The 13,868-nt window shown below is 40.0% G+C and overlaps 1 protein-coding gene across 3 annotated transcripts in view; it reads right to left on the minus strand.

Annotated features, from left to right (window-relative positions):
- Positions 1 to 2,554: 2,554 nt before the first annotated feature.
- Positions 2,555 to 13,868, minus strand: part of tbcd (tubulin folding cofactor D) — a 164,065-nt gene continuing 152,751 nt past the window's right edge. For 2 of the 3 annotated variants that reach the window (XM_033044058.1, XM_033044056.1), the window contains 4 exons: positions 11,141 to 11,228; positions 8,934 to 9,043; positions 4,374 to 4,458; positions 2,555 to 3,046 (listed from right to left, as the gene is read on the minus strand). In XM_033044058.1, coding sequence (XP_032899949.1) covers positions 3,026 to 3,046; positions 4,374 to 4,458; positions 8,934 to 9,043; positions 11,141 to 11,228 — 304 coding nt within the window. In that variant the 3' untranslated portion in view covers positions 2,555 to 3,025. The remainder of the gene's footprint in view (positions 3,047 to 4,373; positions 4,459 to 8,933; positions 9,044 to 11,140; positions 11,229 to 13,868) is intronic. The other variant, XM_033044057.1, reaches the window with a different exon arrangement.

Here is a 13,868-nt window from a genome sequence, read left to right on the forward strand (position 1 = left end):
GTAGGGTCTCAGCTTTGGACCGACCACTCTGCATCTGAAAGAAGATCAGGAGAGATGGTGAAAACACGACAGGGGTGTGAGGAAGGTTCCCGGCCCGAAACATCACCTATCCATGTTCTCCAGAGATTCTGCCTGACCAGCTGTGTTACTCCAGTACTTTGTTTCTTTCCGGGGGGCAAGTGATCTAGGAAGGAATTGCAGATGCTAATTTAAACCGAAGATAGATACGAAAAGCTAAAGTAACTCAGCGGGTCAGACAGCATCTCTGGAGAAAAGGATTAGGTGACGTTTCGGGTCAAGAACCTTTTTCAGACTGCAGAAGGATCGCAACCCGTAACGTCACCTATTCCTTTTCTCCAGCGATGCTGTCTGACCCGCTGAGTTATTCCAGCTTTTTGTGTCTATCTTTCATATAGGTGGCTGTATGGTTGTAGTCAGGGTGGGTATGTGGCGGAGTGAGCAACTTGGATAGGAAGAGTGCAGCCAGAGCATGGGTGAGGGGGTGGCGAAGCCCAGTGGCAAGTATGAACAAGATCTGCTTTGCTTGTGTCTCTGTGCCCCTGCCAGGTAGTATCTGGTCTCCAGTTGTCTTGGATGATGCCAATGGATGATGGGCTCATTCTGTCAAGACCACGTAGTAGCAGGGGTGTAATGACTACCCCATGTAATGTGGAATTGCACGCAGCCAGTTTGCTCCCCATCGCATGTCGAGCAGGACCTTCACGAACAAGCCCAACATGCCACTGCTGTCACAGCTTGGGACTTCAGACCCTTTGACACCTGCATCACCATACTGAGTGAGATACTAGGGCAGGTGATGGTCAGTTCACAAAGGTGCTGTTCCACCACCTCCGACTGGAGCGACAAGCCAGAGGAAGAACAATATCTTAGTGAGTTGAGATTCACCATCAGTGTATTCTTGGACTGGAAGCTCCACCAAGGAACCTACAGGCACCTGGGGAACTTAATCTAAAAGTACAGTTGTAAGGAACAAAGACACAAAATGCTGGAGTAGTTCAGCAGGTCAGGCAGCTTCTCTGGAGAAGAGGGATAAGGGACATTTTGGGTGGGGACCATTTTTCAAGGGAGGAGAATTTCTTCAAAGTATGGCAACAGTTGTAAGAATTGCCAGAAGAGGGTGGTAGGCATAGAGTGCGGTTTCCATAATACAAGTTGTGTTAGTATAGTAACACACCATCTCAGAAGGGTGTGGATTCTGAATCCTAAGGGTTCAGAAATTGTTGATGGAAATCAACGGGAACACAAGCAGTGTTTTGGAAAGATTTTGTATTTTAATACCCCGTTTCACTTTGTAAATGGCCAAAGAAAATATTGGCTCAGATCTGGGAGTAGGCAGCTGTTTGGCCTCTTGGCAGCAGAATTAAATCCAGGAAGATCTGAGATTACAACTTGCTTAAAAAAATGTTCTCTTTTAGAAAGCATGCATATAGCATGCTTTCTAAACATATTGTTTAGGTTTCAAAATGGAAGATATCAAGAGTACTTGGGAAACATTATCCCCCATCTGGTTTCGTGCCACAGGGTCCGATGAACTATAAAGAGTGAACCCCATGAGGACCGAGGTCGATCTTCTGGAGGGGCGCTTGGGACTGCGTAACCTTTTGGAGGTGTCTGCTTGCACGAGGCTGAGGGGCTTGAACGAGCAGAGACAAGGATCGGACCCGCGGTGGTTAGGTATTGTATAGAGAGTTCGTTATTGTTGGAAAGAATAAAGAATAGTGATCTGGTGCTTGACTCAGTGTTTTACTGAACTAGACTAAGGGGGGTAATTAGGAGCAGAATTACAAAGGCATAGGTTATCCTTGCCTTCATTAATCAGAGCATTGAGTATAAGAGTCTGGAATTCATGTTGCAGCTTTATAGGGATTTGATTTGGCCACATTTGGAGTATTGTGCGCAGTTCTGGTTGCCCTATTACAGGAAGGATGTGGAGGCTTTGGAGAGTGTGCAGAGGAGTTTTACGAGAACACTGCCTGGATTAGAGGGCATTGGTTATTTGGAGATAAGGTTGAGTGAATTTGGATAGTTTTCGCTGGAGCGCCAGAGGTTGAGGGGAGACCTAATATCTAAGATTATGAGAAGCGTGGATAATCGGGACCTTTCACCCACAGGGTGGAAATGTCAAAGACTAAGGGGCATAGCTTTAAGGTCAGAAGGGAAAAGCCTGGAAAGCAATACCAGGCAAATAAGATAATGGCATTGAAGGCTTTTAGAGAAGCACATGGATATGCAGGGAATGGACTTTGGAAGTTTGCCACTAAAGTTTTAGAAATTTTCTCTTAGTACCAATCTCTCTTTAAAGTGCAGACAAAAATAGCAGTGTCACGCTAGCATTCATCACTGGCACAGTTCGTATCTTTTGCTCAACATTTCAAATCTCCTCTTCCTGTTAGCACTACATAAAGCATTACATTCTTGTGCATCTCTCTCAACCTTCTTGCTTCAAGCAGCCCCGTCTCCGTTTCTTCATTTTAACTTTGAGCTGAAGTTTTGTTTGAAAGATTGTCCAAATGAAATTTCACCCATAGCCTGATAGAGTATAAGTAAAACTCATGATCTTTATTTAAGAATGTGTTTAGGTTCAGATTGGTCAATAGAAACATAACATTAGCACTTGTACAATGAACCTAAACAAAATGAAGGATGTTGAGGAAGCAAAAGATGGCATCTTGTGGGTAAAGGGTTACATCCTATCACTGCATTCAAAACATTTAGCTAACAGTGCACATAGTTTTGACTTTTTCTGGCAATTTACCCCCCTTTAGGGTCTTAAGGAAATCAATAACCACATCAAGAAAACATCTGGAGGGAACTGTTGAGGTTGAACACAGCCTACTCTTTATTCGTGTGCTTTCACATGCTGAGCAGCTCTTCAGTCATCCTCTTGCTTTGTAGTGGCAACCAGATTGGAACAGTTTGTGAAAGACATCCAACATGTTGTGGGCTGAACACACAATGAGCTCTCTGCATGCCTGGTCTCTTCAGACACTTGGGAAATCTTCAATCATAGAACGCCCTGTTGCTGCTGTGGTCGCAAAAAGATTGGATTAACAAAAGTAGCGTCGATCCAAACCAAACAATTGAAAAGATGAAATGATTTGAAAACATTGCATTCTTTTAAAATGAGTATCTCGGTATTTTTTCTGAAAAATATAATGACCAATTTGGCTTAAAATTAAAATATGATTGATACTACTTAGGTTAAGGTTGAAATTTATTTCCAGAACACTTTGCTATCTGTATGAATCTAGGTTCATATATCGTGTTCATAGGTTCAGGGAGCAGTATAAGGCCATTCGGCCCATCAAGACTACTGCCATTCAATCGTGGCTGATCTATCTTTCCCTCTCAAACCCATTCTTCTGCCTTTGCCCCATAACCCCTGACACCCTTACTAATCATTCTCCGCCTTAAAAATATCCATTGACTCGGCCTCCACAGCCTTCTGTGGCAATTAATTACACAGATTCACTATCCTCTGACTAAATAAATTCCTTCTCAACTCCTTTCTAAATGTACAACCTTTTATTCTGAGGTTATAGCCTCTGGTCCTAGACTCTCCCACTAGTGGAAACATCCTCTCCAGTCACTCTGCAGTGATACTTGATACTTGGCTCTGCAACAAGCAATCAGATTGTAAAACCAATAGGTGTAGCAGTCACGATAGAAGCTGCACTGTCTCCAGACCGCGGAGCTTGCCGAGACTCTGACACAGACATAGGCTGTCTGCCTCAACTGGATTCATACTGTCTCCCAGCAGAGCAATCTCGTCAATTTGATGACCCTTCCTCACTAACCCTGGCTCAGCAACTTGTCCTCTCACAGCTGTTGTCGTCCTCCTGCACACTTCTTGATTCTCTTGACATCTATTTAAGCAAAAGGTTAACAAAACGTATCCAATTAACCTCCCAGCACTTAGGGATGGGGGGGGAATTGGAGCACGCAACGGGAATCTCTGCCGTCGCAGGAAGAATGTGCATGCTCCATCCAGACACCATTCAAAGTCAGGATGAAACCCTGCTCCCGGGGGCTGGGAGGCTATAGCACTGGCAGCCCCTCAGTAAGTATGCAAGCCCTCAACTATAAAAGGAATATTTGGACATACATTTGGCCACCGGGAGATCACGTAGGGCAAGGCGGACTGAGCGAAGGTGTTCAGTGAAACGATCGCCCAGTCTACGTTTGGTCAGTATGGGCAAGTTGGGCCGAAGTGCCTGTTTCCATGCTGTATGACTCGATGACATGATCAAGAAACGGAAATGTTAAGTCTAATGTGCATGGAAGGATTTTGTACAAAAATACATCCAAGGGTTAAGTTACCACAATAATTGGTTTCATGTGCTGTAATGTACCTTCGTAACAATGACTGGTTTTGGAACGCCCATCAGATCACAAAGATGATTCCGCTGAGCCCGTACAGTGGGAAGGTCAGCGTCCCTGTAAGCCAAAGAATATTGTCGGCAAGTTAACCAACTGCAACAACTTTACAATAGATTGCATTCTGCGAGCATGAACTATACTTCTGTTAAGTAGAGCAACATTTATTTAAAAAAACTGGAACCATTGACAATAAGACATTTATAATGTACATTTCAGTTACTGAACCTTCGTAACCCTGGACGCTGTTCAGGCACGCTCCCAGTTAAGTGTCGCATGCCCAAAATTAATTCCTTATATTCAGTAACAAAACCTCCCTAAGAAATGTAATTCTTTACACGTTTAAGATCAAGGCTGAAAAATTGCAACAGTTGGTTTCATTCAGTCCTTTGAGTTTTTATTCCTTTCCTATAATGGGACTTGTAAATCATATATGCTAACATTAACAGTTCAGTTATTATAATACTCGAGAATAATGGAGATATTATTTAGCGTCCAAAGGGCCTTGAGTTGTGGCATTCCCTTGCATTCCTCCACTGCCCCCTCTGAGTGAAACATCAAGCAGTCACACAGTAACTTATTTTTCCAGTACACTTAATCATTTTGTACAAAGAAAAATGAAATGTAGCAACAAGAAGGAATAGTTTTCAAAATTCCACTACTATTCAACATTTCCAAGCTGTTCTAAAAACGTTGAGATATTTGAATTCAAACTTTTTACTTCATATGCAAACGAGAAATGAACTTGAACTGAAATGTCAACTCTACTTTGTCCTTTACTGATGTTGCCAGACCTATTTCCAGAATATGTTGTTACTGGATTATACCATGGATTGATGGGTTTAAATCTTGGCTGGTGTACCTCACTTTGACTACATGTTGCAGACATGAAAATGATCCTTGTACAATAAACATTTCATGTTGTTACACAACAGTGAATGACAGCAATTTGGGGATTTGTGCATGTAATTCCTCTCGCACTCACTGGGCTGCTATCATTACTATCAATGAAAATCAGGTACTTCTGGTTTTATTATAAAATATTCTGAAATGTTCTACTTTGTCCCATGAGGTCCAAAAAAAACTTTACTGTGTACTAAATGTAGAGAGTGGATGAGAAAGCAGATAACAGAACTAGTGTGAATGGATGGTGCGTTCAAATAGTCTGTGTCCATGCTGAATCTCTAAAGCCATAACTCAACTAAATTGAATTGCTGCCTCACAGCGCCAGAGACGCGGGTTCGATCCTGACCCTGAGTATTGCCTGCTTGGAGTTTGCACGTTCTCCCTGCAACTGTGTGGGTTTCCTCCGAGTGCTCTGGTTTCTACCCACCTTCCAAAGACGTGAGACTCGGTAGGTTAATTGGCCTCTGTAAATTGCCCCGAGTGTACAGGGTGGATGCAAAAGTGGGATAACAGAACTAGTGTGATCGATGGTCAGCTGAACTCGATGGTGGGCCGAAGGGCCTGTTTCCATGCTATACCCTGAAACTAAAACATGAACTACTTTGGGTTCCTAAAAAACCCCTAACATTTACAGACATAAATCCCTCACAAATATTATAAAATTTACTACATTGTTTATTTTGACCTTTTTTAGATTTTAGAGAGAGAGCACAGAAACAGGCCCTTTGGCACACAGAGTCCATGCCGACCAGCAATCACCCCCTTACATTAGCATTATTCTACACACATGGGACAATTTCCAATTTTACCAAAGCTAATTAACCTACAAATCTATATGTCTTTGGAGAAAATCCACACGGTCACAGGGAAAAAGTACAAACTGCATGCAGACAGCATCCATCGTCACGATCAAACTTGGGTCTGTGGCACTGTAAGGCAGCAACTTCATCAGTGTGCCACAGTGCGGCCCAAAATGAATCATATTTCTGATTCTCCTTTAATCTTGCCTATCTCATCATTTAACACCCTAAAACATTGAGGGTACACCCTTACCTGTTTATTGTGAAAATTCTTAAACTATGCAGATAGACAATCTTATTAACAGCTCATAAAAAACAAGAATCCTCTGACCTAACATCAGACGGAAATTCTAGGCACAATTCTAGGAAGGCCACATCAGAGAGATCACTATTCCGTCGTGGGCACCTATCTGTGATGTGAGCAGGGTTTGTGCCATTTCACCACTAACTGCGTATTCCAGAAAAATATGGCTTAACGTAATAGATTCAGGTCAGTGGTCAATTTTACAGCAAACACTAAATTTACAACATAGAAACAAGGAATTGCAGATGCTGGTTTATTTTTTTTAAAAAGCCACAGAGCATTGGAGTAACTCAACGGCACCCTTCTTTAGACTGGTTGTAGGTGGCGGGGGGAGCGGAGGTAGAAAGCTGGAAGAGAGGAGGGGCAGGACAAAGTCTGGCAGGTAACAGGATGAATCAGGTGAGGAGGGATTTTTGATAGACACATGGCTGGACAAAGGCCAGAGCTGAAACGACAGAAGGTGTGAAACAACAGGATTGAAGAGGAGTGAATTGTGAAGCTAGTGGAGGGAATGCAGGTGGAAGGAGAGAAAGGAGAGAAATAGGTGCAGGTGTGGGTGGGGCAGAGGGGAGGGGGTGGGAAGAAGGTGGGGTGGTATATGAGGGGAGAAGGGAGAAGAGGAGGACTATGAAGTTACCTAAAGTTGGAGAATTCAATGTTTGTTCCACTGGGTTGTAAGCTACCCAAGTGGAATATGAGGAGTTGTTCCTCCAGTTTGCTTGTGGCCTCTCTCTGGCTTCGGAGGAGGCCCAGGACAGAAAGGGCAGTATGGGAGTTAAAATAGTTAGTAGCCGGGGGATCCTGCAGGCCTTAACGTCAAGCATATTAAGCACCATTAAGAAAATATATCAGAGTTCAAATTCTGTCAAATGCCAGATGGAAGAGGTCAAACAAATCCAGTTTTTGCTCTTATTCCAACTATTCAAATACTTGTATGCGTTCTGTTTCCTGCAATCTTTCTGCCATTACATGCTCCAACTAATCCGTTTGGTCCATGTAACATTCAGTGTTTAATTTGGTGCAGAAGTGGGTGCTACACACACTCTAACCCTTTCCACATCATAAACCCTTATGATGTGCAAATAAAAGTCTCTCCAAGATAAAGTGCAATTTCATCTGTTATTCATGAAGTCAAAGCCACTTCACAGTAGTGTGGTACTCTCCAAGTAAAGAGAAACAGGTGCTGCTCATATTACCACCATCTTATTAATAACAACTGAACAAAATGATACCAATACATAACTTTGTTCCAAATACCAGTTTCTCATCTGTGTAGATGCTCAGATTCCACACCTAAATTATGTCAAAAGCTACCCTGAGGAAGGCTGGAGTGGAAAAGCCAAGTTTGGAAAAACATTAGACAGCCTTAGTTCAAATTGTAGACTGGATTACACAAATATTATTCAGCCTGTTAATATAGTATCAAGTGGTAGTGATTGGAATGAAGGTGTGTCTGTCTCATCTTCCTATATCTCATACATAGAACACAATTAAGGATTCCTGAGTTGGATTTCAATCCAATGAATCCAAAAGTGATCCAACATCGTTGAAACATTTCAATTGTTATTTAAACTTAATTTATAAAATCTTATCAGTCCTTTTGCTTGATTGCGTAACAGAATAATGTGTGAACTATAATTATTTTGATACCATAAACGATTTTTTAAAAAAATGCTACCTCTGTGTAAGGGAGGCAAAAGAAATGTACAAGAAAATGCAGCCCTTAGAGAATAAAATAGTTACAGGGCAGTTACAGTCCAGACCTTCCTGCCAAGTTGAGAGCAGCAGAAAAGCACAAATAATAAGTTGAGGTGGTGCTGGATGTAGATAAATCTCTGGGGCATGATCTAACATGTTGAAGGACTCTCTGGAAAGCCAGAGAAAAGATTGTGCGCGCCCTGGCTGAGATTTGTGCAATCGTTAGACACTGGTGAGCAGCTGGAAGACTGCAGGGTGGCTAATGGTGTGCCTCTGTTTAACATGGTGCTCTGCAAGGCTGCATTCACAACCCCTTTCTATACTCCCTGTACACTCACAGCTATGTGGTCAAATTCTGCTCTAACTCCATCTACAAGTTTGGGGATGACTGCACGGTGGTAGGCTACACCTTGAACAAGATGGAGTACAGAGAGGAGAGGGAGCTTTGTAACATGCTGCCAAGACACAACCTCTCCCTCAATGTCAGCAAATGGCGGAGCTGCTCACTGACTTCAGGAAGCAGGGTGGAGTGCAAGTGCCAGTCCACATCAACGGTGCTGAACTGGAGAGGGTCTAGAACTTCAAGTTCCCAGGTGTAAATATCACCCACAGTTTGTTCTGATCCAATCACATGGAAGCTGCAGCCAAGAAAGCACAGCAATGCCTCTTCTTCCTTGGAAGACTTGAGGAATTGGTCATGTCTCAAATGATCCTGGCCAATTTCTGTAGACACTCCGTAGAATGCATCCTGTATAGTTGCATCACAGCTTGGTTTGGCAAGCCCTCTACACAATGCAAGGCCCACCTCCACAACGAATGCTACTCACCAGTTATTGTCACTGAGGCTTGCCATCACTTCATCCAATATCTCTGCATCAATGATATCATCATATGTTAAAAGCATCTCATACATCTGGCTGGCAGTTGTCTTCCTTATCTGTTCAAGACATTCATTATTACACCATGGTATTGCAACAAAAATACTTACAAAATATCCATCCCCCTTTGAAATTTAAAATAATCACATATCTACCAGATTACTTTTCCCCCCAAAAAGTATTTAGGTAAATGTCTCATTTGTATATATTGCCAATGCTCGATTTTTACTTTATCCATTGTGAGATATAATAACAATAATTTTTAAAAAAAAACTGTTACCTGCTCTATTTCAGTGAAGATTTTGAATATTTTGGAGAATTAATTGGTCTAAAATTTGGTCAATAAATGTCTATGTAATATTGAATTCCATACATAGAAATGAAACAGATCAAGTAGTGAAATTAGTTTGTGCTATAGTTTACACCCATCAATTCTTCTATTGTATTGGCCTTGACTTGGCTTTTCTGCATGTAAATGTTTCTTGCATGTATTTCCCTAGATTCCCATTCAAAGGGACTAAGACGATTAACTTAATAATTTCCTGCTGGAGCAAGTTCCATATTTTGAATCCTTTGAGTGACAACATTTCTTCCTTCCTTTCCTTTTGGATTCATTAGCAACTATCTTTTACTTGTGATCCTTAACTGATTCTTCCACAAATGGAAACATTGATATCATAATCTTTCGTATGTGCCTTTCATGTGATTCCTTATCAAAAGATCTTCTTTTAAAAAATCTAAGCATGTGACAATTAACTTGATGATGTGGTGATTATCCGGTTTCAAAACTGTTTACTGATTCATGCTTCCCATTTCAGCTCATGCTGAATAACAAGAGGAGGATGCAGTTAAAGGAGACAAAATACACTTTGCCCTAATCAGAGAGTTTGTAGAACAATTTCCATGGGGATCTGCATGATTTTCCATCCTTTTAGCAAACTTAGATTAGTTAATGCAGAAAGCATTATAAGTAGAGTTGGTTCCATAACCAATTCCTAAAGGAAAAGTACATTTGTAGTTGCTTACACATGGATAAACACATCTAATTTCAAAATTTTCCTAATCACTTCACTTCCTCTTTAAATAAGTATTTAATTGTCTTTGAACTGAAATCATTTATGCGCATAATGACCTCCATTTCCTTAAATAGCCAGCATTGTGTTTAGCACATGTGCTCTTTCACATTTATTTTGAAACATTAGTATTTATGCAATCTTATTTGATGTAGGGACCACCATGGTTTCATAATCTAACTCTTTATTATTTTAGTCTAACTTGCAAAATAGATGTTCAGGAGGCAGAATTTCCACTTGGGGTTTAACTGGATCTGAACGGTGCAATTATTTACAACTGCAAGTAACAACATCCAGCGTTGCACAGGTAAAACACCCACCAAAGGTTCCACTGGGTTAAAGGTAAAATGTTTAAAAATGCTTCAGGCATTTGCTGTCTGCTCCTTATAATTATATCTGTATTTGAAATGAGTGCAAAGAACAGGATGGAAAAATCTATTAACAAGAAGAAATACTAAAATCCCATTTTGGAATTCATTTGCTAATTTGTCTTCAAAGCTGAACCCTATCCGGTGGCCACGTAACAGTTATCAGCTGTCGGATTAATACTGGCCAAATAAACAATGCGTGATATATTAAATCCCTATCTGAGCTCTCGATTTACTGTCTCATGCATGCTTGACGATTATGATCAGTCTTACACATTTGTTGTCGTGGCAACCACCAACTTCAGCCTGAAGCAAAGTATTACCTGTTTCAGATCTTATCTTCTGCAACTTTTACACAATTGTCAACTAAGGAACACCTTTATTTTTCACTGTTCAGATTTTTATTATTTTCAGTAGTTGCAGTTGTTTTGTTTGATGTCATTTATATCTTTAGCAGCTTGGTTTATACGGCATGGAATGCTTCTGGTGAATTGCATCACATTGATGTAAAATTATTTCAGCAATTTTAATGTATTAATAAATACATTGAATATTCATATTGGTGTAAACTGTGTACTTTATGATGACATGGTGAGGCATCACATCTGCCAAAAATCATCCTCAAAAAGTCTGCAGATTCATACATGGTAAATTATTGGGAAAAACTGCAGCACAAGATTCTAGCACACTCTTAAATAAATTAGTAACTACTTACTATTGGGAATGGGTAGCACAACAGGAACAAGAGCTGGAAGAGGATGTCCTTTCTAATATCACCTTGGAACTGAATAAGACCACAGAATCTGTAAGACAACCCAAATCAGAGTGTTTGTTATCGTCTCAGGAACACAAACATTAATCGACGCTTGTTCATATAGACATTAAAGGATAATTGTGCATAATGTAAAAGCAATTTGAGAAATGATGCAGAAGGTCAAAGAGACCACGTGAAAAACATGTTTATCATGGTTGCCACTGTAACCCACACTGTGGCTTAATGGTAAAGCAAAACTCTGGGAATCAAGTTCCAAGAGCTCAAGTCATGCACGTGTTCTATCTCTTTCAGATGGTTTCATCATTCAGATTATAACATTTTGGAACACATAAGAATTGCAATGATAATTGTCTTCATTATTTCACAATTTAAATAATAGTTAGATTATTGGATCAAATAAGATTGCATAACCTGGATTTGTTCAAATTAAATGCGAAAGAGTACATGTATATTTATTTAAATGTATACACCGAGACTATTACTTAAATACATAACAAATTCAACTGTTTGCAATAAACCAGAGTGTAGGACAGAGCTGGATTTTCATTGATTAATCTCATGGGTCAATTTATATAAATGACCTGTGCAACTAATTAACAATTTAGATTAACGCCAGCTCGCTCAAGATGGCAAAGAGGAAGAACATTATTAATGTTCTCTTTATGTTAACCACCATCTGAGCTCTGAGGCACCAGATATATAATTTTCTCATCTTTCTAAATAGTCCACACGTTTACATAAATCCTTCAAGCAACATGAGTGCAAACCAACAGGAAATATTAAGGTTATTAAATATAATTTTAGTAATAAATAAGTCGCAAAATCCAAAACATTGCACACTTCAAGGTTTTCAGAACATAGCAAACACAATTCATCAGCTGAATACGAATCATATTAAAAATAAGTTCAGGTAAGAAACACCACTCTCTTGAACTAATCTAATTTTAAATATTGAAATACCTCTTTGACCACAATTTCTCATAATAAAATTCAATCACGTTCTTTGTAGCACAATTGAAGTAAAAATCGAACACAATCCACATGAACATAAATAATGCCATTAAATTTATGTAAAAACTCAAATTAAAATTGCAATTGAAGCTTTGTATCAGAACTTGCACAGGCTAGTCCAATCAAGGCACCATAAGATTTTCGCAAAAGGGATGGACTGCTATTTCTTCCATGTTTCCAGAAATTACTTAAACTATTCTCATTTAACTCAATGTGTCGGAAGGGTCGGGTCAGGCAGCATCTGGCAGAAAAAAGGAATAGATGATGTTTCGGGGTCTCGACCCAAATTGTCACCTGTTCATTTTCTGCAGAGATGCTGCATGACCCGCCGAGATGCTCCAGCATTTTGTGTCTATCTTCTCATTGAATGAAAGTTTGGCATATCAGTAAATAATAATTATTTTCATTGCTTTAGCTGTCATTCAACTCTAGTTCATGCTATTCGTGCATATCAATTTCACAAATGTGTCTTTGTTATGCATGGAGAAATAAAGAACTGTAGATGTAGGAATCTTAAGCAAAACACAAAATGCTGGAGGTCAGCAGGTCAGGCAGCACCTCTGGACAACATGGAGAGGTGATGTTTTGGGACAGGACCCTTCTTCAGAATGTTACTCTTTTTTGTATCTACAGTTAGTTCCTAGTATCTCCTCCAGAGATGCTGCTAACCTGCTGAATTACTCCAGCTCTTTGTGTTTTTGTTCTCTATGCTCCATATATCATCAATTTCCATTGACACTTAAATCAGGAATACAAGAATCATTTCTTTAAAATTCGAGTCTATTTTTGCCCGCCTGAGGTACAAAATGGGTAAATACTTAATTATCTTCACTGTCAAAAGTGTAGAAATGTAGCTTTCAAAAAAATAACCTGCTGCTTTTACTTTCCCACGGGAAATTAGCATGTTGAAAAATATGAGGCCTCTTGTAAACCTGCATGGACATGCTCTGGGGTTTCGCTTCTCCCATTCTGTCATTACTACTGTTAATTATGTATTTACGACCTGTGACATGAATAATGTTAAAACTGTAATGCTACCCTGCTGCAGTTACTGCCTGCTGAAAAGAACGTTTCAGTGCTGCAAGTACGTTTCATTCCTTTGATCTTTTTTTCTGTTTTATATTACTAATGTAATGTACAAATGATATATATGCAGTTGGGATTACCTATTCATTTGTAACACCTATATTTCAGAATGTATCAAACAATTGGAAAGCATTTTTAATGGATTTGTCCAATTAGATATGATTTTAAGCTTTTTTAAAGACATGATGTGCATGGGACTGGGACTTACTTTGCATATTATGTTAAACCCACTAAACATTTTTATACACTTATTATCTCTATTACGACACTGTTAGCTTAATAACTTTAAACTGCGTACACTGAACAGTTTGCGGTACTTAGCTGGCGTATAATTTTTAACATATTCATGTTCAGCCTCGTAATACAGTGTGAAAACAGACCCTTTGGCCTATCAAGTCAGTGTTGAGCAGCGATCACCCGTACACTAGTTCCATCCTACACACATCCTGCACATCTTTGGAATGGGGGAGGAAATCAGAGCACACGTAGAAGACCTATATAGTCACAGGGAGAACGTATAAATTCATACAGACATCACCACTAGTCAGGATCGAACCTGGGTCTCTGGCAC

The sequence above is a fragment of the Amblyraja radiata genome, chromosome 26, assembly GCF_010909765.2.
Source record: "Amblyraja radiata isolate CabotCenter1 chromosome 26, sAmbRad1.1.pri, whole genome shotgun sequence".
NCBI lineage: Eukaryota > Metazoa > Chordata > Chondrichthyes > Rajiformes > Rajidae > Amblyraja > Amblyraja radiata.